The 27,135-nt window shown below is 48.4% G+C and overlaps 1 protein-coding gene across 4 annotated transcripts in view; it reads left to right on the top strand.

Moving 5' to 3' along the window:
• Positions 1 to 27,135, top strand: part of LOC119972436 (serine/threonine-protein kinase H1-like) — a 163,893-nt gene that overhangs the window by 51,901 nt on the left and 84,857 nt on the right. Inside the window, exon 3 of one of the 4 annotated variants that reach the window (XM_038809127.1) lies at positions 17,291 to 18,163. The exons of 2 other annotated variants lie outside the window; for them this stretch is intronic. In XM_038809127.1, the coding sequence (XP_038665055.1) occupies positions 17,291 to 17,599 (309 nt within the window). In that variant the 3' untranslated portion in view covers positions 17,600 to 18,163. Of the gene's footprint in view, positions 1 to 17,290; positions 18,164 to 27,135 lie in introns of those variants that run through there. One more of the 4 variants, XM_038809130.1, reaches the window with a different exon arrangement.

Here is a 27,135-nt window from a genome sequence, read left to right as displayed (position 1 = left end):
TTACTTTGTATTGGGGGGGATTTCTGTGTCCGTTTTTGTTTAATTTTACACCTTGTTTACTTTAATTGTTGGGAGAAAATTTGTTGTTGAAAAATTTGAATAAAAATTATTTTTAAAAAAAAGAAATGATTGTCTCTGTGTGTCCTGTCAGGAACTTCTTAACCTATAATTCAGGGATAAATTGGTTTTAAAATACGATTTGGAATATATTCTGCAGGAATTGTTGACTAACTTGCCAGTCATTTGCTTGGCTGACACATTTCCATATATTAAATCAGTGTTTAAACTTCAAAAATACTTAATTAGCTGCGAAGCATTTAGGACATTTAGAGGTTGTGAAATGCACTGTATAAATGCAAGTTATTTCTTAAATCATCATTTCCTTATGCCTACTCAACGCATGTCTGAAATAAATTACCGCTGTCTTCTTCAGAGGTGCCTGGCACAGAAAATATCACATGTGAATATGTTCAGATGTTCACTGTGAACATTGAACAATAAAGTCAATTTTCATATATTTTGGTCATTATTTCTCATTTTGCCATTACTGTTTTATTGTCCAATCGAATTATTATTAAGACCCAGGAAGCCCGCATTAAGGAGAACGTAGGTTTTAATTAAGGTCACATAAAATCTGCCCATGAACTATTTACGTAGCACAGTCCCCTTGGGATAACCAACATGCCAGTCCCTTTCCGGAATACTCCATTCTCACGAGCCCCAGCTGGATAGCCCTCCACCCACTAGTGGGGTAGCTCATATTGCACGGGTCCCATGGGGAGGTCAATCAGGGTATCCTTGTGAGGGTTATTACACCCTTTCGCCACACAAGTCTGAAAACTCCCGCTTTGCCACAAACTGAGGAGGCCTTCTATGCCAGTTCACACACGGCTGTGCTTCCACCAGCGGCGGGTCTGGGTTGGGTGGCTTGAGACGGATGGTAGACCGTGTTTTTCTAGACGATCTCTGGAGGGTTATTGCTGGGACCTTGGGTCCGGACACAACATCTTCCGTCAGTGCAGACACTTCGGTGTCCATGGTCCGGGTGTTGGGCCACGGTGGGTTGCGCGCCTTGGCTGAGGAGTGGTTCCCAGGAAGCTGGAGGTACCGACGTCCCAGGCCAGGCATCTTCTGGTGCAGGCTCTCGCTTCTTCAGGCGGACAACTTGTTTGCGCAAGGTTTTCCCTTGGGTCTTGACCTTGTAAGATACGGGTCCCGATTTCTCCAACACAGCCCTGGGAGCCAGAGTGCACCCTCTCTGAAGTTGTGGTCGTAAACAGTGGCCCCCAGTTTAAAGTTCTGCCTTGGCATCTTGAGGGGCTGGTTTAGCTCACTGGGCTAAATCGCTGGCTTTTAAAGCAGACTAAGCAGGCCAGCAGCACGGTTCGATTCCCGTACCAGCTCCCTGAACAGGCGCCGGAATGTGGCGACTAGGGGCTTTTCACTGTAACTTCATTGAAGCCTACTCGTGACAATAAGCAATTTTCATTGTTTCATTTCATTTGTGGTCATGATACTTCCGCTGCATATCTTGCTGCAGCTCCATATTCCTGCCCAGATTTGGGAAAATCAGCCTCAATCAGCTTCTGAGGCACTGACCCATCAGCAGCTCTGCCAATGACACCCCTGTCGTGACATGCGGCATGGTCCTTTCGATGAAAAGAAATCTCACCAGTCGCATGTCCAGAGAGCCCGTGTTCTGCTCTGGTATGGAGGGTAGTAGCTATTAGGAGAGATTGAATAAACTGGGATTGTTTTCCCTAAAAAGACTGAGGCTGAGTTGCGACCTGATAGAAGTTTATAAAATTATTCGGAGTATATATAGGGTGAACAGTTGGAGGCTTTTTCCCAGGGCAGAAATGACAATTACAAGGGGGCACAGGTTCAAGGTGAGAGGGGAAAGGTTCAGTGGAGATGTGCGGGAGACGTTTTTTAAGCAGAGGGTGGTGGTGGCCTGGAATGCACTGCCAAGTGAGGTGGTTGAGGCAGATACGGTAGCGAAGACTTATCTGGATAGGCACATGAACAAACAGGGTATAGAAGGATACAGGAGGTTGGTCTAGATGGGACCCGTGATCGGCGTAGGCTTGGAGGGCCGAAGGGCCCGTTCCTGTACTGTATTGTTCTTTGTTCTTTGAATCAAAGCGGAGTTCCTATAATGTTCAGTGATTACCCAGTGCACATCGCCAATGTGGCCTTTGTGTTGCGCAAGCTGAGTGGCAAGATTCCTGTGCAGAGTAAGCGGAAGGTCTGCTGACTAATAATAAATAATCGCTTATTGTCACAAGTAGGCTTCAATTAAGTTACTGTGAAAAGCCCCTAGTCACCACATTCCGGCGCCTGTTCGGGGAGGCCGGTACGGGAATTGAACCCGCGTTGCTGGCATTGTTCTGCATTGCAAGCTAGCTATTGAGCCCACTGTCTAAACCTGCCCCTAATGATGGAGGCGGTGGCCCCTGTATCCATCTCCACCACTAAGGGGTGTCCATTCACCTGTAGGTTGACCTGAATTGGCACCACCTTCGGGGCTGTGATGCAGTTCAGTTGCATCACGTTCTTCTCCTTAGGTGGGGCCACATGCAAGTTCCTGGCTTGAGTGGCCTCATTATCTGTCCAGGGCGGCATACACTCTGCCAATTCTGACAGTTTTGATTGCTGTGTGTTCTATGCCCACAGGCCTGGAAATGTTTCCTGAACTCCTCTTTGTCCTCAGGGGAGGTGTCCCGCTGGTCTGTGGGAGCCCCTGAATATTGAGTCCGGATGTGGAATTGTATCCTTGGCTGGCATTTTGGAGGTGACCTGGCCATTCGGGCACTGCACTGGGATGGCGTTGGAATTCAGTATGGAGGTCACTGTGAACACTATATAGTCCATGGAACCTTCAAGTTGCTGCACCCCTTTTTCCGCATTTCTGTGATACAGCGCCAGCTCAAGGCCCTTTTAAATCCAGCGAAGGCTCCGCCAACAGCTTCCTCTGTTGAGCCATATTATTAATTCCACACACTAGCTAATCCCTCAGTATCTCGGAATGGCCCAAACCTGCAATTCTCAGCCAATCATCGGAGTCGAGTCAAGAAATTCGCTACTGACTCCCCGGAGTTTGTACAGCAGTATTGAACAGGCACCATTGCATAATTCCTAACGGTTTTGGGTCATAATAGTTGGACACCAGTGCTACTAATTCATCAAACGGTTTTGAATCCAGAGCAGCTGAGTAAGTGAGACGTTTTATAATGCCAAAGGTTGGACCCGAAGGGATTCAGGAGGATTACCTTCTGACAGTCCTCTCCCAAGATACCATTCATCCGGAAAAAATACCTCATCCGCTCGGTACGCTGCGCCCTATCTTCCAGGCCTACATGTTGTGTGGGGTTACTGGGTTATGGGGATAGGGTGGAGTTGTTGACCTTGGGTAGGGTGCTCTGTCCAAGAGCCGGTGCAGACTCGATGGGCTGAATGGCCTCCTTCTGCACTGTAAATTCTATGAAAGCAAAGGCCTTCGGTTTCTCAAAAGTGGCATGTTTCAAAGTTAGTTCCACATGTTGCTGCACAGCAATCTTCCGGAGCGGCTGCGAAGTCCAGAATTGGAGTTCAGATTTTCTTTTACCTCGTCACCAGTATTAAGACACAGGAAGCCAACAGTAAGGAGGACATAGGCTTTAATCAAGGTCACATAAAGTCTTCCCATGGCAGTGATTACATAGCACAGTCCCATTGGGACAACCAACCTGCCGGTCCCTGTCTGGGCGGGCCTTTGTACTCAAATCTTACGAGACCCAGTTGCCTGAACTTCCACCCACTAGCGGGGAAGCACATATTTCACAAGTCCCACAGGAAGATCAGGTATCCTCGTGGGCCTCGTGGGGGGTTATTACAGTTATCTATATTAATAATGTAATACCTCTCAACACCCAACAGGTTGTATTTATTTGAACAGTTATTTCCGTGCAAGCATTCTGCAAGCATTCTTTTGATCTTCTTTAGGTTTGACATTTTGTTGCCAATATCATGTAATTTTACCATTTTTCCAGAAACATTGTGCGGAATCTGCTTCTGCTGCTTAGTGTCCCAATGATGGGCCCAGATCTATGTGGCATCCCTGCTCAGAGGTGGAATGACAGGCCAGATGCAATCATTTGGCGGACAGCCAATCATCTACGCAGAGGGGAGGGCCCCATCCAATAAAGCAGTGGGGAAAGGCAGGAAGTTGCCGCCCCTACCATTACCTCACAGGATCAAAGGTGCCATATTTAAACGGCATCTGGACAGGCATGCACTCCCTACCACCCAGCAGCACCAGTCTGTCTTTGTGTGAGAGTTTGTAATACCCAGCAATGCTGCGAACACCCTCTCCCTCTTTGGGTCTGTCACAACCGATCCAGATCCCTGTAACTGCTGCCACCCTCCACCTGTTGATCTCGGTCGCCTGCTATATCCCAGTGCAACAATGAGTAGCCCCAGTGTTCTGCAATGTTACCCTGCATGTTCCCCTCCAGCCTGTCCAGGGATGGCAGGTTGACCTGTTTCCTAGTGATGATAGCAGGAGGCCCTCCTGCCTGACCAAGTCCACAAACGAGGCTGGTTCTGTGTCACAAAAGGCCTGCACCCTGCTGGAGTAAGTGGTACAGTGTAGTCATTGCAAAGTGACACTCGTAATGGCATCAAGCATAGTAAATGTATGAGTGCAGCGGTATGCCAGATAGGATTTTGGAATTGTGACATCAGCATCAGATGGAACAGATGGACAGAATGGGTGGGCGCCTGTTCAAGCTGTGAAAGTTTTACAAGTTGCAGGGGAGCGCGTATGTAAAACAGTTATCAGGGAGGGCACAGGAGCTGCCATGGGCCTACATGCTCATAAATGGGTTTGGCACCTACTGAGAGGAGACTTCATCTTTCTTTCTGTCTGCAGGACAAAAGAGTGCATAATACCAGGAAGCGATCAAAGACTGGTGGGAGAGTATCTGGGCACATATTGATCCCTGCTGAAGAGATGGTTGTCAAATTCAGCAGACAAGCAAGCTGGAAATTCCTGTGCAGGTGGAGAGGCAGGAATCTCGAGATATCAGAACGAGACAGCCTCCAGTCTGGTGTTGAGAACTAGGCCTAATGGAGATACACATGCTACATTGATGGACAACTGTGAGCGTACTCCTTGTGTTCTCCAGTGCAAGTCTTCACAGAACCATGAAACACCCAAACCCGGCTTCAGCAAAGCTGTCCACCACCTTTGAGGATGACATTGACCACTCAGAGGATTTCCATCACACCATTCCCCACACCCTACACCAGCACAGGGAAACTTATTTTTGTGAGTACGTGTTTGCCATTAGGCTCAGGATCGCAAACTGGTGAGCATATCACAGACCATCACAGCAGCTGATGTGGCAGCTAAGACCTTGAAAGTCAGAGGACTTTAGGGACCAGGCCCATGCTGAGATCCATGCTGATCATGTGCTTCTGGAGTCAGTCCGAAGAAACCTACGTTAAAAACCTCTGACCTCCCGGACCTGGATTCATATCGACTGATTATGGGGATAAATTTCAACATGGTCCGGGATCCAAGGCTGGATCGGTCAGGTTCCAGGTCTGGGAAGGTATCAGCTATGGAAAAGGAGCTGCGGGGATTTATGGAGCGCATGGGGGGGTGGATCCGTGGAGATTTGGGAGGCCAAGGAGGAAGAAGTTTTCATTCTACTCCCATATACACAAGGTATATTGCCGGATAGACTTCTTTGTGTTGGACAAAACGCTGCTGGCTGAGGTGGTGGATGCTGAATATTGAGCAATTGTGGTGGCTAATATTTCGATGGTTAGGAAGTGGGTAGGGGGGATGGCGTCGGTGCGGGAGCGTGTAGAGGCGGCATCATGTAAGGGCACAAGTCTGGATGCTCTATTGATGGCACCTGTTGATGTTCTCGCTGAGAGTGTGGGGCAATGGAGGCAGCATATGAGACTGGAGGGGGCATCGGTGTGGTCACCGATCTGTGACAATAACCGATTCGCTCCGGGGGGGCTTGATGGGGGCTTTAGGAGGTGGCAGCGGGCAGGGATTGAGAGATTTGGGGACCTTTTCATTGAGGAGGTTTTCCCGTGCCTGGAGGAGCTAGAGGAGGAGTTTGAGTTACTGGGTGAGACTTTGTCCGGAGGCAGGTTCCAAGCTTCCCTCACCTCCCTCTAAGAGGACTACAGGATACGGTGATGTCAACAACAGGGGTTGGGGAGGGGAGGGTCTCGGAAATATATAAGGAAATGATGGCGTGGGAAGGTGTCCCAATCGGGGAGGTGAAGAGGAAGTGGAAAGACGAGTTGGGGGAGGAGTTGGAAGTTGGCCTATGGGGGGCCCTGCTTAGCCTGATCCGGTTCAAAGTGGTCCACAGGGCTCATATGACTGTGGTCCGGATGAGTAGGTTTTTTGAGGAGGTGGAGGACATGTGTAGGAGAAGTCCGGCGAATCATGTGCAAATGTTTTCAGCGTGTCCGAAGCTGAGGGGATTTTGGCAGGGATTCTCAGATGTCATGTCAGAGGTGCTGGAAGGGAGGGTGACTCCGAGTCCAGAGGTGGCAATATTTGGAGTGTCGGAAGATCCGGGAGCCCAGCAGGGGGAGAAAGACTGATGCCTTGACCTTTGCCCCCCTGGTGGGCCGGAGACGGATTTTGCTGAGATGGAGGGACTTGGAGCCTCCAAAGTCGGGGTGTGAGTCAGTGACGTGGCAGAGTTTCCCAGGCTAGAGAAGATTAAGTTCGCCTCAAGCGGTTCAATACAGGGGTTCGCTCAGAGGTGGTAGCCGTTCATCGACTTCTTTAAGAAAAACTGACCGTCAGCAGAAGAGGGGGTGGGGGGAAGGGGAGGCTTGGAAGTGGAGAATAAGGACAGGGAATCTAAGATATAGGTAGCTAGGAGTTAGGTCAGGGGGACGTTGGGTATGTTACTGTGGGGTTTTTTTCGTGTGTCGAACCGTTCTGTTATTTAGAATGTTAATATTTTAAATGTTAAAATTAGAAATCCCTCAATAAAATGTTTCCGGAAAAAAAAAAGAAAACCTCTGACCTCGCTCACTTCTGGGATTCCCCTATCCCGCTGGAAGTGAACGGAATTTTGGCTGCAACAACAAATTCTCCGTTCTCACTTGCAGCGTAGCAGCAATGGACACGATCGGAGAATTCCGTCCCTGATGGAGATGCAGAAACAGGCAGAGGAACAAGTGGCAGAGATATCCAAGGCCATGTGAAGATTTGAGCAAAAGGTAGAGGAGTCTGTCCAAGCCCTAGGTTCTGTCATGGCTTTGATATGCTCGACAGATGACCTGCAGGTGTCCATTCTCCTCCTGAATTCAGGGGGATGCCATTCCACAACAACAGGGAGAAGTGCTAACAATTGCCCCAGGGACATCATCTCAGGGCATTCCTGCTCCCCACTGACCCCAGTACCTCCAGCAGGTGAGGCTGAAGAAGGTGCACCTGTGCAACAGATCCTCAGCAGGCCAGAGCCCTCTAGGCCGCAGACCATGAGGGGACAGCCACCAAATTCATCTCGTACAACAGGGCAGAGTACTCAGCAGGCAGCGTCCTCCTCAGATGCAGATATTGGGGTAGCACCAAAGCCGAGTCGAAGAAAGTGTAAACTTTTAAAATTACAATAGCGGGAAGATAGCCTGTCGCCCAATAATTTCATGAACATGTTCAATCATGTTTAAAATCACTTTATTCGAGGGCAGCACGGTGGCCTAGTGGTTAGCACAACTGCCTCACGGCGCTGAGGTCCCAGGTTCGATCCCGGCTCTGGGTCACTGTCCGTGTGGAGTTTGCACATTCTCCCCGTGTCTGCGTGGGTTTCGTCCCCACAACCCAAAAATGTGCAGAGTAGGTGGATTGGACACGCTAAATTGCCCCTTAATTGGAAAAAATAATTGGGTAATCTAAATTTATAAAAAAAAAAAAAAATCACTTTATTTGTATATGTTGAGTGTTCATGATTTTGGAAGCTTTGCTCACTGATGGGGGCTTTTAAGGAACTTGCACTTCATTAACTATCAATAATGGATGATGTGGGGCTAAGGAAACACTTCGGGCCTCAAAAACGTGGCATCTCAGAGTCTCTTAATATGTGTAATTTTCTATGTTTGACATCCCTTGTTGATTCGGGGGTTTGGAATCTGACTGATAAGCCAGCATGTAGAGCTCACCACCTTTTCATCCATCACAGACTATTGTCTCGTCACCATCTGCAGTTAAAACATTCCATCTATTGCAAGTGCACGCAAAGTGTCCCTAATTAACAAGGCCTTGCCAGGATTTGGAGCATGTGTCATTGAGTCATGGATGGGCTCCTTGTAATTCAGGAGTGTTGTGTAGATTTGACCAAACCGTGCACATGGTCTTGCTCATGCCAAGGGCCTGCAGCACTTTTTTTTCCAGGTGGCAGAGTTCACGGACCTGTATGTTTTTCTGAAGGGAGGGTATCGGATTTTTACAGCCGTTTTGTGAGATCAAGAGATCTTGCAGGCACCTTATTCAGGCTGGAATTTGGAAGCAGTGAGGATGCACGGGCCTATCTGGTGCATGGCTTCATTGCTCTGGCATCTGCAGCCGGAACCACTCAATCCCCTCCTGTGGTGATATGTCTGTAAACAATATTGTAGATGGCTGGTGGTGCAACCACCAATTAGCAGGTGGTGGTACGGGCCCACCATGCGGTCTCGAGACAGGGATCATGTGACAAGACACTCAGATATAAGTGCGGGCACATCCGGTTATCTGCAGATGGTTATAAGGCGTCTATGAGGACTGTCGTGCCTTGGGGTAGTTCCAGGGGAATATAAAGAAACTCCATGATAACTTGCTCTATAACAGATCGCTTATCTTACCATGTGTGATTTAATAAAGATCCTGGTTTGGACAAATCACAAGTCGTTTGGTAGATTCCTTGCTAGACATTGAACACCAAACACAACACCTCCCTCGTGAACATCAGCTTCTTCCCCTTCTTCCTCATCTGAGGGGGAATCTAGCCTCTCCGTCACCCTGTCAGCAAATTCCTCAGGCTCATTGCTGTGCAAAACTGTGTAGGGCACAGCAGACCACAATGACCCTCAAGGCTGTCTGTGGTGACCACTGAAGCGCTCTACTGAGCAGTCCAAGCAGCATAACCTCATCTTCAGCAAGCTCATGGTCTGTTCCATTTCTGCCCTTGTTCAGGCATGGCAGCATTATACCTCTCCCCTGCTGGGCTTTCTGGGTTCCACACAAGTGCGATGAGCCCGATTTTCAGTGGATATCCCGCTATCACCCATGGGCCACCCCTTCAGTTACTAATGAAGTGTGGCACCTAAGAGTGAGTGAAGATGTAAGAGTCAGGTAGCTCTGTGGAAAGTGAGCTCACACCTGAAGCATTTACTCATTTGGTCACAGACCAGCTGCACACTGATAGAGTGAAAACCTTTTCAGTTTATGAAGGTCTCTAGCTGCTCCCAGCAATTCTCAGCACCAAATGTGTGGCTTGTATCTGTGGAAATCCAGCGATGGCACCACATCCCACAGCTCTGACTGCCTGACTCTCTGAGACTCTGGTGAATTGTGCAAAATCATTAGCTCTCCTGAACAGGGTAATTGTGAGCTCCCTGATGCACTTGTATGATGCCAAACATGTCCCCTGTGGAGACCTGAAACAATTCAGTGGCAGGGAAATTCAATACGACAGTGACTTTCAAAGCTACTGGCAATGGATTGCCTCCCAATCTGCAAGGTTGCAAGTTATCCTGAAATAAAATGACAGAAGCCTGTGACATCCTCAGCTCTCTCTGACATTGCACTTCTGGGGCGGGATTCTCCGACCCCACGCAGGGTCGGAGAATTGGCGGGAAGCGGCGTGATTTCCGCTCCCGCAGGTCTCCTAATTCTCCCGCCGGTAAAAAACCGGCGTTGTGCAAATCCCGCCGGCAGCCTGTGAAAACAGCTGGCGCCGGCGGGATTTCATTTTTTTTAAACTCACCTTTAAATCTCCGGCCCGGATGGGCCGAAGTCCCGCCGCTGGGAGGCCTTCTCCCGCCGCCGAGGTGTACACCACCTCAGAAACGGCGGACTCAGCGGCGCGAGCGGGCCCCCGGGGTCCTGGGGGGGGCGGGGGGCGATCGGACCCAGGGGGGTGCCCCCACGGAAGCCTGGCCCGCGATCAGGGCCCCCCCGCTCACTCCGCGGGGCAGTGCCGTGGGGGCACTCTTTCTCCTTCCGCGCCGCCACGGCCTCCGCCATGGCGGACGCGGAGGAGAACCCCGCATCGCGCATGCGCCGGCAGTGAGGTCAGCGGCCAGCTGCCGCTGACGTCACTGCCGGCGCATGCGCCGACCGCCGAAAGCCTTTCGGCCAGCCCCGCTACCGACTGCGCCGGGTGTTTGCGCCAGTCTACCGGTGCAAACTGCTCCGGCGCGGGGCTGGCCCCCAAAGGTGGGGAGAATTCCCCACCTTTGGAGGAGGCGCGACCCCTGAGTGGTTGGCGCCACTCCCCTACGCCGGCACCCTCCGTCACGCCGGGTAGGGGAGAATCCCGCCCCTGATATTTGCAGGCAGTTATTCTGACTGCGGTATATTCTATTGCATGCCATTACTTGGCGTCTCACTCGGCTCTGGTTGCAAGCATCCTTGAGCTGTCTGACCTTGTCCTGGCATCCGTTACTGGTATTCTGATCATTGCCATGCCTGGTCCTGGGCCATCCTCTGCCAGTTTCTCTCCAGCTGTGCCAGAGCTATCAGAAGCAGTAGGTGCATTTGAACCATTTTGCCTGCCTGAAGTAAACTGTGAATAAAAAGCAGGCTAAATTCTGGCCAACACAATCTTTAAGTCCCTCTCTCCTGTCCTGAGCACTTCTGCTTAAAGATGGGCAACCCTATACTTTCAATAAACCACACCCTGTCCCACCCATCTCACTATAGACATCTCCATCCTCGACCTCTACTACTGAAACCTCTTTGTATTGTCAGCTGTGTAACTGCACACTCGCACAGTGAGGTGGAGCTGGAAGCCATTACCCTGCACGCTTCCTCAATCACCTCTGGCCTTCCTTCCTTCACCCCAACCTTCATTCCATCACCCTTGCCCTGTCTTGGTGACCCTTGACCAACTCACCATCGCCCTTGAGCAACGAACATTCACCCCAGATTTTTCCCCATCACAATCATTCAACCCCGGTACATTGGAACTGACCCCACCCTACCATCAATCATTCTCAACTCTCGCTCTATCATCCTTGATGTGGAGATGCCGGCGTCGGACTGGGGTGGGCACAGTAAAAAGTCATACAACACCAGGTTATAGTCTAACAGGTTTATTTGGAATCATGAGCTTTCAGAGCATAGCTCCTTCATCAGGTGAATCATCCTTGACCTGTTCTCTGATACCTTCGACTCTCAGGACCTTACCATTGATGTCCCCACAATTATGTTTGACCTACCATCTATAGATATTAACCTTCCCTGTGTCATCCAAATTTTTCCCTCTGCCCCCCCCCCCCTCCATGAGCCTTCATAGGACTGCAGCCTCTACCTCTCCTTTAGTAAGACATACACCATTCCCCTTTCGCAGCCACCTCCTTCCCTCTCTTGATCAGCCACACCCCGTACCCTTTCACAGCCCCAATCTGATCTCAATGTCTCCTCTTCCCTGGTACAACAAAACTCCCCATACAAGAAAACTCCTACTCAGTCCAAATCTACCAGGAAGACTACCGCGCCAGCTACACTTTTAACCAGTCATGAATCTGAAGACATATATTTCTCATTTGCTGCATTCTTAATGTCAAAGGTACAGTTTAATCTGGTGAAATTGTCTTTTGGTGAGCATGCATGACATGCAAGTGTATTAAAAATAATTTCCCACCACTTGCAATCAGAATAGGCGATCGAATAATCATTCGGAGCCAACTTAATATACAACTTCCATTTTGCCATTGGGAAGCTAACATTTTGCATCCCGCTCAATTAAGTGCGACCATGCAGCTCGCTTTCTGCTTCCGGGGGCTTCACAAGGTCCTGCCATCCTGTGTAATACAAAGAAAAACAGTGCACCATTTTCTCTACTCCTTATTTAATAATATTTTTACTCAACAAAATACTGTAAGCTTTTAAAAAGTCCCTCATCAGTCCTAAAATGATTACTGTGTGCAAACCATGACAGGGTCAGCAATATAACTATGATGGCTCTCAAACATACAAAGCTCAGGCTTATCCTGTCAGCATTGCTACCCAACCCCCACCCACTCCCTTCACACAAACATTGAAGAGTGTAACAAAGGATAATGATACTGAGGAGCTGGAGCTCTGCCTAAACCACCCCATGTAGCCTGGGAACACATTGCTTGTTTTCTCATATTTGTTTATCTAAAGTAATCTCCTGACTATACTTCACATCCTGTTTCAGATAAAGCACTTGCTTCTGATATTGCAACATTACAACACTAACATGGTATTATTTTACCAAGACTTATATTAAAACTGCAAGAGAAGATTTCCTTTTTGTGTTCTGCCTAATATTTAAAACAGTTTGTCAATCACAGAATCACAGAATACTATAGTGCAGAAGAGGCCCTTTGGCCCATCGTGTCTGCACCAACACATGGCAGGCCCTGACCTGCCCACCTAATACCACTTGCAGCACTTGGCCCATAGCCTTGAATGTTATGGCGTGCCAAGTACTCATCCAGGTGTTTTTTAAAGGATGTGAGGCAACCCACCTCTCCCACCCTCCCAGGCAATGCATTCCAGACCATCACGACTCTCTGGATAAAAAAGTTTTTCCTCAAATCCCCCCTAAACCTTCTACTCCTCACTTTCTACTGTGTCCCCTCGTAACAGACCCTTCAACTGAAGGGAACAGCTGCTCTGGCCCCCTCATAATCTTGTATATCTCAATCAGATCACCCCTCAGTCTTCCCTGCCCCAGAGAAAATAACCCAACCTTCTCCAATCTCTATTTATAACTTAAATGTTCCATCCCAAGCAACATTCTGGTGAATCTTCTCTGCACCCCCTCCAGTGCAATTACATCCTTCCTATAAGGTGGCAACCAGAATTGCACACAGTACTCCAGCTGTGGCCTCACCAAACTTCCATGCAACTCCAACATGACCTCCCTGCTTTTGAAATCTATGCCCCACTTAATAAAAGCAAGTGTCCCATGTGCCTTTTTCACCACCCTATTAACCTGCCCTTATACCTTCAGAGATCTGTGGACAAATATGCCATGGTCCCTTTGTTCCTCGGAACTTCCCAGTGTCATGCCATTCACTGAATACTTCCTTCTCAACTTACTCCTTCCAAAGTGTATCACCGTACACTTTTCAGGGTTAAATTCCATATGCCGCTTATACGCCCATTTGACATCCCATCTATACCTTCCTGTAACCCAAGACACTCAACCTCACTGTTAACCACCTGGCCAATCTTTGTGTCATCCACAAACTTACAGATCCTATCCCCACATAGTCATCTATGTCATTTATATAAATGACAAACAATAGGGGGCCCAGCGCGGTCCCTGTGATACGCCACTGGTCACTGGCTTCCAAACACTAAAGCAGCCGTCTATCATCATCATCTGTCTGCAGAGGGATTTGGATAGGTTAAGTGAATGGGCTAGGGTCTGGCAGATGGAATACAATGTTGACAAATGTGAGGTTATCCATTTTGGTAGGAATAACAGCAAAAGGGATTATTATTTAAACGATAAAATATTAAAGCATGCCGCTGTGCAGAGAGACTTGGGTGTGCTAGTGCATGAGTCACAGAAGGTTGGTTTACAGGTGCAACAGGTGATTAAGAAGGCAAATGGAATTTTGTCCTTCATTGCTAGAGGGATGGAGTTTAAGACTAGGGAGGTTATGTTGCAATTGTATAAGGTGTTAGTGAGGCCACACCTGGAGTATTGTGTTCAGTTTTGGTCTCCTTACTTGAGAAAGGACATACTGGCACTGGAGGGTGTGCAGAGGAGATTCACTAGGTTAATCCCAGAGCTGAAGGGGTTGGATTATGAGGAGAGGTTGAGTAGACTGGGACTGTACTCGTTGGAATTTAGAAGGATGAGGGGGGGATCTTATAGAAACATTTAAAATTATGAAGGGAATAGATAGGATAGATGAGGGCAGGTTGTTTCCACCGGCGGGTGAAAGCAGAACTAGGGGACATAGCCTCAAAATAAGGGGAAGTAGATTTAGGACTGAGTTTAGGAGGAACTTCTTCACCCAAAGGGTTGTGAATCTATGGAATTCCTTGCCCAGTGAAGCAGTTGAGGCTCCTTCATTACATGTTTTTAAGGTAAAGATAGATAGTTTTTTGAAGAATAAAGGGATTAAGGGTTATGGTGTTTGGGCCGGAAAGTGGAGCTGAGTCCACAAAAGATCAGCCATGATCTCATTGAATGGCGGAGCAGGCTCGAGGGTCCAGATGGCCTACTCCTGCTCCTAGTTCTTATGTTCTTATGAAATGGAATCCTTCTTTCCCACACCAATCCTTTAGCCACGTGTTTACTTCCCTAACTTTCTTATCCCTATGCAAATTAGCACGTGGCTTGGGCAGTAATCCGGAGATTATGACCCTCGAGGACCTGTTCTTCAATTTCCTTCCTAGTGCTTGATAATCCCCATACAGGTCCTCCACCCTAGCCTTAACTATGTTGTTAGTCCCAATGTGGATCACAACAACTGGATCCTCCCCCTCCCGCTCCAGTATCCTTTCAAGCCGGTCGGAGATGTCCCGCACCCTGGCACCGGGCAGGCAACACACCATGCGGGACTCCCTATCCGGCTTGCAAAGGATACTATCTGTCCCTCTAATTATAGAATCCCCTATAACAACTACTTGTCTTTTTGCTCCCCCCTCTTGAATGGCCTTTTGCACCATGGTGTCATGGTCAGCTGGTTCATCCTGTCCACAGCCCTTTTCCTCATCCGCACAGGGAGCAAGAACCTCATACCTGTTGAACAAGGTCAAGGGCTGAGGCTCCTGCTCCTGAACTCCGAATCCCCCTACCTGCCTCACTTACAATCACACCCTGTTTTTCCCGAACACTTACTGAATTTGAATTACTTAATCTACCGGGTGTGACTGCCTCCTGAAGCAAAACGTCCAGGTAACTCAGATAAATCAACATCTGACATCTGGGAGGCTTTGAAGTGTCAGTTGAAAGGAATTCAGGACCGGCATGTTCCTGTGTGGAAGAAGGATAAATACGGCAAATTTCAAGAACCTTGGATAACAAGAGATACTGCAGGCCTCGTCAAAAAGAAAACTGTGGCATTTGTCAGGGCTAGAAACCTGGGAACAGACAAAGCCTATGTGGAATATAAGGAAAGTAGGAGTGAACTTAAGCAAGGAGTGAGGAGGGCTAGATGGGGTCACAAAAAGTCATTGGCAAATAGGGTTAAGGAAAACCCCAAGGCTTTTTACACATACATAAAAAGCAAGAGGGTAGCCAGGAAAAGGGTTGGCCACTGAAGGACAGGTGAGGGAATCTACGTGTGGAGCCAGAAGAAAGGGTGAGTTACTAAATGAATACTTTGCATCAGTATTCACCAAAGAGAAGGAATTGGTGGATGTTGAGTCTGGAGAAGGGTGTGTAGATAGCCTGGATCACATTGAGATCCAAAAAGACGAGGTGTTGGGCGTCTTGAAAAATATTAAGATAGATAAGTCCCCAGGGCCTGATGGGATCTCCGCCAGAATACTGAAGGAAGCTAGAGAGGAAATTGCTGAGGCCTTGACAAAAATCTTTGGATCCTCACTGTCTTCAGGTGATGTCCCAGAGGACTGGAGAATAGCCAATGTTGTTCCTTTATTTAAGAAGGGAAGCAAGGATAATCCAGGGAACTACAGGCCGGTGAGCCTAACATCAGTGGTAGGGAAATTATTGGAGAGAATTCTTCGAGACAGGATCTACTCCCATTTGGAAGCAAATGGACGTATTAGTGAGAGGCAGCATGGTTTTGTGAAGGGGAGGTCGTGTCTCACTAACTTGATAGAGTTTTCCTAAGAGGTCACAAAGATGATTGATGCAGGTAGGGCAGTGGATGTTGTCTATATGGACTTCAGTAAGGCCTTTGACAAGGTCCCTCATGGTAGACTGGTACAAAACGTGAAGTCACACGGGATCAGGGGTGAGCTGGCAAGGTGGATACAGAACTGGCTAGGTCATAGAAGGCAGAGAGTAGCAATGGAAGGGTGCTTTTCTAATTGGAGGGCTATGACTAGTGGTGTTCCACAGGGATCAGTGCTGGGACCTTTGCTGTTTGTAGTATATATAAATGATTTGGAGGAAAATTAAACTGGTCTGATTGGTAAGTTTGCAGACGACACAAAGGTTGGTGGAATTGCGGATAGCGATGAGGACTGTCAGAGGATACAGCAGGATTGAGATATTTTGGAGACTTGGGAGGAGAGATGGCAGATGGAGATTAATCCAGACAAATGTGAGGTAATGCATTTTGGAAGGTCTAATGCAGGTAGGGAGTATACAGTGAATGGTAGAACCCTCAAGAGTATAGAAAGTCACTTAACAGCATGTTACAACATTTCAGCAGCAGATGGGTTGACATGAGGGCATGGTTGAGCTATGTTACTGAGGTGGAAGTAAGTGGAATAAAAAACACAGAAAATTCTGGAAAAAACTCAGCAGGTCTAGTAGCATCTGTGGAGAGAGAAACAGAGTTAATGTTTTGAGCCTGTATGGTTTATCTTGCAATAGAGACTCAAAACATTAACTCTGTTTCTCTCTCCACAGATGCTGCTAGACCTGTTGAGTTTTTCCAGCATTTACTGTTTTTATTTCAGATTCTCGGCATTTGCAGTATTTTGCTTTTATGGAAATAGCCTTTTTTGATAAAGAAAACATGGGGTTCAAGGCTGAGCCCAAAAGTTAAAAAGGGGAATGAAGTTGGTGATGAGAACACAGAACTTCCAGCACATCCAAGTCTTGATGGCAGTCTGACATAACAGATGGAGCGGAGGAATGAGGAGGTATAAAAAGAACAAAAGAAAGATTTACATTTTTATGAGTGGCGATTGATTTGAGTGCCAATGGTGTACCTGTCTGCAATTATGTTATTAAAGGGTGACATGCAGGAAGGAAGAGGAGGAGGTCAAGGATTGATTATTTGACAAATTCCAGGGTAACGAGCAAGGGTAGGAAGAAATGCCATTGCTATAGATGTTTTGGTTATTTTTTATATTTAATGAATTAATTGTTATCTTGCATCACATTCTGCATTAATAGTAATCTTTCTTTACATTCTACTCTCCTTACAGCCATGGCCAAATGTTTCTAACCTTGCCAAGGACTTCATTGATAGGCTAATCACACTGGACCCTAATGAGAGAATGGCAGCTGCACAAGCTTTGAAACATCCATGGGTTGTGACAATGGCAGCTTCGTCATCTATGAAAAACCTCCATCGGTCAATCTCTCAGAACTTGATGAGGAGGACATCTTCCCGCTGTCAAAGCTCTAAGTCGGCGCAATCTACCAAGTCAAGTCGTTCTAGCAAGTCACGTCGTTTACAAGAGAAGGAAATCCGGGAGTTTAACCTATGGTACCAGCAACATATTGAGCATTAGTAATCACTGGATTGTCACTCAAGGATCTTATAGCTAATTAAACTGATCTTCATGCAAACAAATTATTGAATCATCTAGATTTATATTGGTTAGTTCACCATTTAAAATAGCCTAAATAATGCACAAACAACTCATTTAGTCACAACACTGCAGCTAAAATTCACTCTCACATCAAAGTAAATAGGTTTGTCAGGGTTTTAGAATCTCTGTTTAATTAGTGTCATCTTAAAGATTGATGTACATGTTTATGCCATGAGACGTAAAATTCAAAACTATTTTTATCATTTCTGACATTCAGTTCATTGGAAGAATTAGAGGAACCAATTTAAATGCAAGCCCTTTTAGCAGACACGAAGCAGGCGAAGCAAGCCAGTTACCCATACGATGAAAACAGTCAGAGGCCTGATGCATGCTGTTGGTCAGCTAATTTCCAAAGTTTCATGAGCTACCTGCGCATTCCATTGTTGAGAAAACTGATGGCTCGTCTTCAGAGTTGTTAATTTAATGGAGGGAGGGGGAACGAGAGAATTGTGAGTCAGATGGGATATTTTTTGTGGGGTCTAAAGGAGCATTAATGCCATTAAAACCTACCTCCTCATTTTTGGAATGGCGCACTTTAATGTACCATTAAAGAGAGTATATGAAAGGCCCCCCCCCCCCCCCCCCCCCCCACCCCCACCCCACCCCCAATGGTACTTGAAACTAGACAGTAATATTGACAGCATGGCACCCTGAATTATTTTATAATGATTATTCCAACTGTCTCTGGAGGGATCTTTGGCTGCCTACCTGCAGTCCCCAAATCAAAATGGCAGTGAGTAGAATGGCAAAGAGACCAAAGAGTAAGTTCTACTCTTTAACTTTGAGTGCATCACCGCACCGTTCCTGACAAAAGCGGTGGCAAAAATCAGGACAAATTTTCTTACAAAGGTGGCATCCCAAAATGTCTAATTTATGACGTATTTCTTATTCATTGGCATAAACACAGATATTTTCTTTTTGTAATAATAGGTTTCAGCTTTTTATGTTGAATGTATTTAAGTATATCACCTGCAAAATGTAGGTGATAAAATTGATTTGTATCTGCTGAGTGAAATGTTTGCACCAAATAGGGAAATATGATCTAAATATTATACATTATAATCAGGAGGACATGAAGTAAATTGCTTGAATATGTTACTGCCCACAATCTTTTGAGTATGTGAAGACATAAGTATCTATGAGTAAGGAAGGTGGACAGACAGACCATAAACCCTATCACTCTGAGATTTGCATGCTCATTGAATTTATGAAAATGACGAATATGGACACGGATAGATGACATGAATAACTTTTTATTAAAGTGGAGTCTGGTCAGTCAATAATATCAAATGACTCCCATCAGAGCTACAAATATTTAAATCATGTTGAAAGGTTAAACTACTCCATCTGAGATTTTTAGGGGTCTTTTTCAACTGAGAAAATTTTTGTACATATATATTTGCCAAATATTTTGAAATTAAACAAAGAATTAACCGATCATGCTGATCTCAGAGAATATACCTTATCGAGAGTGCAACAATCAACCAATACCTTTCGCAGAATACAGAGAAAAAAATATGCAAAATTATTTTCTTTACTTGAATCTTAAGAGTATTTGGCCCGGATGTGGAGAATGAGGTATTTCCTCTCTGTACATTGGGTGAAACAGCAATGATAAACCAGAGATTTAAACAAATAATATTAATTGAACCACTCCAGTTGAAAGCTCAGTGTGATTAAACCATTTTACTGATTTGGATCTGAGCGGGAATTCTCCGGCCATTGCGATTCACTTTTCCCATCTGCAGCGCACCCCCGCCGGTGAGTTTCCCAGCAATGTGGGGTGGCTTCAATGGAAAATCCCATTGACAAGCGGCGGGAGTGTAGAACCCAGCCGCCAGCAAACGATGTGTCACCGAGAAAAACATGGCCGTGGGACCGGAGAATCCAGCCCCTGATACAAATTCACTGTGCGTGTCAATTTTTCATGCCTCTTAAAATAATGTTTTACTGCAAGATAGTAAGTAACACACTGTTACCCCAGCATTTGCTTGCAGTACAGGTGAAGATTTAAGACTGCTTTTAACCCATGCATGGCAGTAACAAGATATAAGGTTACGAAAACTGAGGTGGGGTAGGAGCACGGGGTTTATTGCACCACCTTCCTAGTAGGTGGTGGGAATCTGGAACTTACTGTCTAAAAGAGTAGTAGGCGCGGGAACCCTTGCAACATTTAAGAAACATTTAGAAGAGCAATTGCAGGGCAGCACGATGGCGCAGTGGGTTAGCACTGCTGCCTCACGGCGCCCAGGTCCCAGGTTCGATCCTGGCTCTGGGTTACTGTCCGTGCTGGTGAGGCTGATGAGGTTCTGACATCCATGGGACGGTCCCGATGTTCATGGGGATTCATTCCATGGACCAAGTGCTGGAAATTTGGATTAGAATAGATAGGTTCTTGATGCCTAGCGCAGACATGATGGGCCAAAGGGCCTCTTTCTGCATTGTAACATTCTATGGGGGAAATTTTCCCCAAATTGCACAGACTGTTGGATCAGACAAGAAAATCTGTTTGAAACTCACTGTTTCACAGACACCTTTTCTTCCCTGATTTAACAGCACTCTGCAAGATTTAGTGGCCATTACAGGTTTTTCACCCATTGCTTACGAGGCTAGATCACCTATGACTCTATGACATGACCATTCCCGCCACCCATTTTAACCAAGCAGAATCCAGGCATGGGTGGGCTAACTAGCTGTCCCAGGCCAGTGGATTCCTATTCAACATGTTAATGTTGATTTTGTCGTTGATTATCTCATTGTGCAATTTTCAGTCCAGAAATCAGGAGGCGTGCACAATGCCAAAGCCGGCAGCGAAACCTGGAGAAAAACAGTGGATTGTACAGTAGACCAAGAAGAAGTTATTTTATAATTCTGTGTGCATTTCTTGTGTGCTAGGAGAAGCAGGAAAAGTGAATAGGTTTCACTCTCTGGGGTCAGAGTACTGCCACCTACTTCATCCTCCACTCATCTGATTCTGTTCAGAGACAAACTCTGTTTTTAAAGTACAATTATTATGAGTTAGCAATCATATAGATTAATGAAGGGTGTCAATCCTTGTAAGCAAGGTAAAAAAGGTAATCAAGGAAAATCTACTCTTTTTAAATTAAAATCTGAGGAATTCAGTAATTTGATAGTGCCTGTATAATTAAAACAAAATTTGGGGTTCTTAAACTAGATCCAGATTTGATCTCTGACCAGTGTTGAGGTAGCTGGCCTCAAAAATGCTAATTAGAGGAAAGTCAAAACCAACCCAATTTCCCAATTCTGATCCAATAAGTCCTTTTAGAAAGTGCCAGATGGATTTAGATGCAGTGCTCAGTCAAAAAGCTAATTGCTAATTTCTCTAGTACAGGAATAATTACCAGTTCAATGAGGTCCCAGAGTCTAGCTGACAATCATGGATCCGTTTTTTGAATATGAATCATCAGCTTCAGGAGAGAAGTAAGGAAACAATTTGAATGGGCACAAGAAATGTTAGACGTTTTCAGTTTGACATTGTGGTACCAAGACATTTGTCTGATATGCTGATATATTGCTTCTGTAGAGCAGCATGCTAGAAACAAAACATTTCTGGTGACCTCTTAAATTAGTGTCACTCACAAAATTGTGACAGTTCCTCAAGCTATTACAAGGTAATTGTACTGTTGCTTTGTCACTCGCCGATTTTTTTTTTCATTTTTAGATCATGATTCAGCCATGGCATTGCGCCCAGCGCAGAGCTGAGCGCAACAAGTGAATCAGTGAGAGCCCCAAATTGGGCTCCATGTCAGGTGCCAGGCCGATCATGAGTCACCCAACTCGCTCTGCCCGGCATGATCTGGATCAGCATTCAACTCATTTAAATACCCGGACGCTGCTTTCACCCGGCACCTCGGAGTCAGCGGCTGTGCCTCTGGGACCTTGACCGGGTGCCATTTAACACTGGTTTCCACCATTGTGGACTAGGCCTGACGGCACCTCAGTGAATCTCGCAGGCATTAGAGATCCCTGGGTGGTCGGAGACAGGACCCTAGCGCTCCTCCTGCCACCTGGACACTTTGGCATTGCCAGGGGACAATATTAGGCTTTGTACAGATCGACCTTATTGTGTGGTCTGTACATATTTTGCTGAGCTTTATATATTTAATTTCTAGTTAAATATATGTGCAGCTGTAGATTTTTGGATTCATCACCAGTACATCTAATTTCATTTGACTTAAGCTAATTAAAAGGTAACTTTTGGGTGCAAATCCAATAAATGTCGCGAGCAGCCAAAAATGGGATTCACGTCGGCAAAATTTTAGTTTGAGATCTTTCCCAACTCCCTATTGGTGACATGTTCAGGGGCATGAACCTGATTGCCATATATTTTAATAAATTAACATCTACCTACTGACCTTGACACCATAACGTCTGCCCATGCCTTATTATCACACCTAGCCAGGGGCGCGAAAGTCAGTATGCCCTATGGTGGTGAGGAACATGACCAAAAAGCCCTGGCAGTGTCCCCTGGAATCATGACAGTGCCAACCTGGCAGTGGCGGCCTGGCAATGTCACTGGAAGTGACAGGTTGGCACTCCTACGGTCAGGCCCTCTGGGGAGCCCAATTGGGGTAGTTCCCCTTATGCATGGTTGGGGGGAGGGGGGGAAGTGGGGACAGCTTGGATGCCTTAGAGCGAGTGGAGAGGGGAGAACCCCAATGCTTGCGGGTTTGGGGGTGAGAGGGCAGAACCACGATGCCGGCGGGTTTGGGGGTGAGAGGGCAGAACCCCGATGCCGGCGGGTTTGGGGGTGAGAGGGCAGAACCCCGATGCCGGCGGGTTTGGGGGTGAGAGGATTGAACCCCGATGCCGGCGGGTTTGGGGGTAGGAGGAGAAAACCCCGATGCCAGCGGGTTTGGGGGTGAGAGGGGAGAAGCGCAATGGCTGCGGGTTTGGGTATGAGAGGGGAGACCCCAATGCCGGCGGGTTTGGGGATGAGAGGGAAGAACCCCAATGCCTGAGACATGGGGGGGGGGGAGGGGGAAGAGGGAAGAAGCCCAATGCCTGTGGGTTTGGGGATGAGAACAGAACCCCAATACTTGTGAGTTTGAGGGTGAGAGGGAAGAATCCCAATGCCTGAGACATGGGGGGGGGGGGGGGAGAGGGAAGAACCCTAATGCCTGTGAGTTTGGGGATGAGAGACCAGAATCCCAATGCCTCTGGTTTTGGGTTGAGAGGGGAGAACCCCAATGTTTGCGGGTTTGGGGTGAGAGGGGAGAACCTCAATGTCTGCAGTTTGGGGGTGAAAGGGGAGAACCCCAATGTCTGCAGTTTGGGGATGAGAGGGGAGAATCCCAATGTCTGCAGTTTTGGGATGAGAGGGGAGAACCCCAATGTCTGCAGTTTGGGATGAGAGGGGAGAACCCCAATGTTTCCGGGTTTGGGGGTGAGAGGGGAGAACCCCAATGTCTGCAGTTTGGGGGTGAGAGGGGAGAACCCCAGTGTCTGCAGTTTGGGGGTGAGAGGGGAGAACCCCAATGTCTGCAGTTTGGGGGTGAGAGGGGAGAACCCCAATGTCTCCAGTTTGGGGATGAGAGGGGAGAACCCCAATGGGTGAGAGCAGAACCCCAATGTCTGCAGTTTGGGGATGAGAGGGGAGAACCCCAATGTCTGCAGTTTTGGGATGAGAGGGGAGAACCCCAATGTCTGCAGTTTGGGATGAGAGGGGAGAACCCCAATGTTTCCGGGTTTGGGGGTGAGAGGGGAGAACCGCAATGTCTGCAGTTTGGGGGTGAGAGGGGAGAACCCCAATGTTTGCGGGTTTGGGGATGAGAGGGGAGAACCCCAGTGTCTGCAGTTTGGGGGTGAGAGGGGAGAACCCCAATGTCTGCAGTTTGGGGGTGAGAGGGGAGAACCCCAATGTCTCCAGTTTGGGGATGAGAGGGGAGAACCCCAATGGGTGAGAGCAGAACCCCAATGTCTGCAGTTTGGGGATGAGAGGGGAGAACCCCAATGTCTGCAGTTTGGGGATGAGAGGGGAGAACCCCAATGTCTGCAGTTTGGGGATGAGAGGGGAGAACCCCAATGTCTGCAGTTTGAGGGTGAGAGGGGAGAACCCCAATGTCTGCAGTTTGGGGATGAGAGGGGAGAACCCCAATGTTTGCGGGTTTGGGGTGAGAGGAGAGAACCCCAATGTCTGCAGTTTGGGGTGAGAGGGGAGAACCCCAATGTCTGCAGTTTGGGGATGAGAGGGGAGAACCCCAATGTCTGCAGTTTGGGGGTGAGAGGGGAGAACCCCAATGTTTCCGGGTTCGGGGGTGAGAGGGAAGAACCCCAATGTTTCCAGGTTTGGGGGTGAGAGGGGAGAACCCCAATGTCTGCAGTTTTGGGATGAGAGGGGAGAACACCAATGTTTGCGGGTTTGGTCTAAGAGGGGAGAAGCCCAATGTCTGCAGTTTGGGGGTGAGAGGGGAGAACCACAATGGGTGAGAGCAGAACCCCAATGTCTGCAGTTTGGGGATGAGAAGGGAGAACCCCAATGTTTTGAGGGTTTGGGGTGAGAGGGGAGAACCCCAATGTCTGTGAGTTTGGGGATGAGAGACCAGAATACCAATGCCTCTGGTTTTGGGTTGAGAGGGGAGAACCCCAATGTTTGCGGGTTTGGGGTGAGGGGGGAGGACCTCAATGTCTGCAGTTTGGGGGTGAGAGGGGAGAACCCCAATGTCTGCAGTTTGGGGATGAGAGGGGAGAATCCCAATGTCTGCAGTTTTGGGATGAGAGGGGAGAACCCCAATGTCTGCAGTTTGGGATGAGAGGGGAGAACCCCAATGTTTCCGGGTTTGGGGGTGAGAGGGGAGAACCCCAATGTCTGCAGTTTGGGGGTGAGAGGGGAGAACCCCAGTGTCTGCAGTTTGGGGGTGAGAGGGGAGAACCCCAATGTCTGCAGTTTGGGGGTGAGAGGGGAGAACCCCAATGTCTCCAGTTTGGGGATGAGAGGGGAGAACCCCAATGGGTGAGAGCAGAACCCCAATGTCTGCAGTTTGGGGATGAGAGGGGAGAACCCCAATGTCTGCAGTTTGGGGGTGAGAGGGGAGAACCCCATGTCTGCAGTTTGGGGATGAGAGAGGAGAACCCCAATGTCTGCAGTTTGAGGGTGAGAGGGGAGAACCCCAATGTCTGCAGTTTGGGGATGAGAGGGGAGAACCCCAATGTCTGCAGTTTGGGGATGAGAGGGGAGAACCCCAATGTTTGCGGGTTTGGGGTGAGAGGAGAGAACCCCAATGTCTGCAGTTTGGGGTGAGAGGGGAGAATCCCAATGTCTGCAGTTTGGGGGTGAGAGGGGAGAACCCCAATGTCTGCAGTTTTGGGATGAGAGGGGAGAACACCAATGTTTGCGGGTTTGGTCTAAGAGGGGAGAAGCCCAATGTCTGCAGTTTGGGGGTGAGAGGGGAGAACCACAATGGGTGTAGAGCAGAACCCCAATGTCTGCAGTTTGGGGATGAGAAGGGAGAACCCCAATGTTTTGCGGGTTTGGGGTGAGAGGGGAGAACCCCAATGTCTGTGAGTTTGGGGATGAGAGACCAGAATCCCAATGCCTCTGGTTTTGGGTTGAGAGGGGAGAACCCCAATGTTTGCGGGTTTGGGGTGAGAGGGGAGGACCCCAATGTCGGCAGTTTGGGGATGAGAGGGGAGAATCCCAATGTCTGCAGTTTGGGATGAGAGGGGAGAACCCCAATGTTTCCGGGTTTGGGGGTGAGAGGGGAGAACCCCAATGTCTGCAGTTTGGGGGTGAGAGGGAAGAACCCCAATGTCTGCAGTTTGGGGGTGAGAGGGGAGAACCTCAATGTCTGCAGTTTGGGGTGAGCGGGGAGAACCCCAATGTCTGCAGTTTGGGGATGAGAGGAGAGAACATCAATGTCTGCAGTTTGGGGATGAGAGGGAAGAACCCCAATGTCTGCAGTTTGGGGATGAGAGGGGAGAACCCCAATGTCTGCAGTTTGGGGGTGAGAGGGGAGAACCCCAATGTCTGCAGTTTGGGGGTGAGAGGGGAGAACCCCAATGTTTCCGTGTTTGGGGGTGAGAGGGAAGAACCCCAATGTTTCCAGGTTTGGGGGTGAGAGGGGAGAACCCCAATGTCTGCAGTTTTGGGATGAGAGGGGAGAACCCCAATGTTTGCGGGTTTGGGGTAAGAGGGGAGAAGCCCAATGTCTGCAGTTTGGGGGTGAGAGGGGAGAATCCCAATGGGTGAGAGCAGAACCCCAATGTCTGCAGTTTGGGGATGAGAAGGGAGAACCCCAATGTTTTGCGGGTTTGGGGTGAGAGGGGAGAACCCCAATGTCTGCAGTTTGGGGATGAGAGGGGAGAACCCCAATGTCTGCAGTTTGGGGATGAGAGGGGAGAACCCCAATGTCTGCAGTTTGGGGATGAGAGGGGAGAACCCCAATGTTTCCAGGTTTGGGGGTGAGAGGGAAGAACCCCAATGGGTGAGAGCAGAACCCCAATGTCTGCAGTTTGGGGATGAGAGGGGAGGACCCCAATGTTTGCGGGTTTGGGGTAAGAGGGGAGAACCCCACTGTTTCCGGGTTTGGGGGTGAGAGGGGAGAACCCCAATGTCTGCAGTTTGGGGGTGAGAGGGGAGAACCCCAGTGTCTGCAGTTTGGGGGTGAGAGGGGAGAACCCCAATGTCTGCAGTTTGGGGGTGAGAGGGGAGAACCCCAATGTCTCCAGTTTGGGGATGAGAGGGGAGAACCCCAATGGGTGAGAGCAGAACCCCAATGTCTGCAGTTTGGGGATGAGAGGGGAGAACCCCAATGTCTGCAGTTTGGGGGTGAGAGGGGAGAACCCCATGTCTGCAGTTTGGGGATGAGAGGGGAGAACCCCAATGTCTGCAGTTTGAGGGTGAGAGGGGAGAACCCCAATGTCTGCAGTTTGGGGATGAGAGGGGAGAACCCCAATGTCTGCAGTTTGGGGATGAGAGGGGAGAACCCCAATGTTTGCGGGTTTGGGGTGAGAGGAGAGAACCCCAATGTCTGCAGTTTGGGGTGAGAGGGGAGAACCCCAATGTCTGCAGTTTGGGGATGAGAGGGGAGAACCCCAATGTCTGCAGTTTGGGGGTGAGAGGGGAGAACCCCAATGTTTCCGGGTTCGGGGGTGAGAGGGAAGAACCCCAATGTTTCCAGGTTTGGGGGTGAGAGGGGAGAACCCCAATGTCTGCAGTTTTGGGATGAGAGGGGAGAACACCAATGTTTGCGGGTTTGGTCTAAGAGGGGAGAAGCCCAATGTCTGCAGTTTGGGGGTGAGAGGGGAGAACCCCAATGTCTGCAGTTTGGGGATGAGAGGGGAGAACCCCAATGTCTGCAGTTTGGGGGTGAGAGGGAAGAACCCCAATGTCTGCAGTTTGGGGGTGAGAGGGGAGAACCTCAATGTCTGCAGTTTGGGGTGAGCGGGGAGAACCCCAATGTCTGCAGTTTGGGGATGAGAGGAGAGAACATCAA

The sequence above is a fragment of the Scyliorhinus canicula genome, chromosome 10, assembly GCF_902713615.1.
Source record: "Scyliorhinus canicula chromosome 10, sScyCan1.1, whole genome shotgun sequence".
Taxonomy (NCBI): domain Eukaryota; kingdom Metazoa; phylum Chordata; class Chondrichthyes; order Carcharhiniformes; family Scyliorhinidae; genus Scyliorhinus; species Scyliorhinus canicula.
This window is presented reverse-complemented; position numbering and strand designations above follow the sequence as displayed.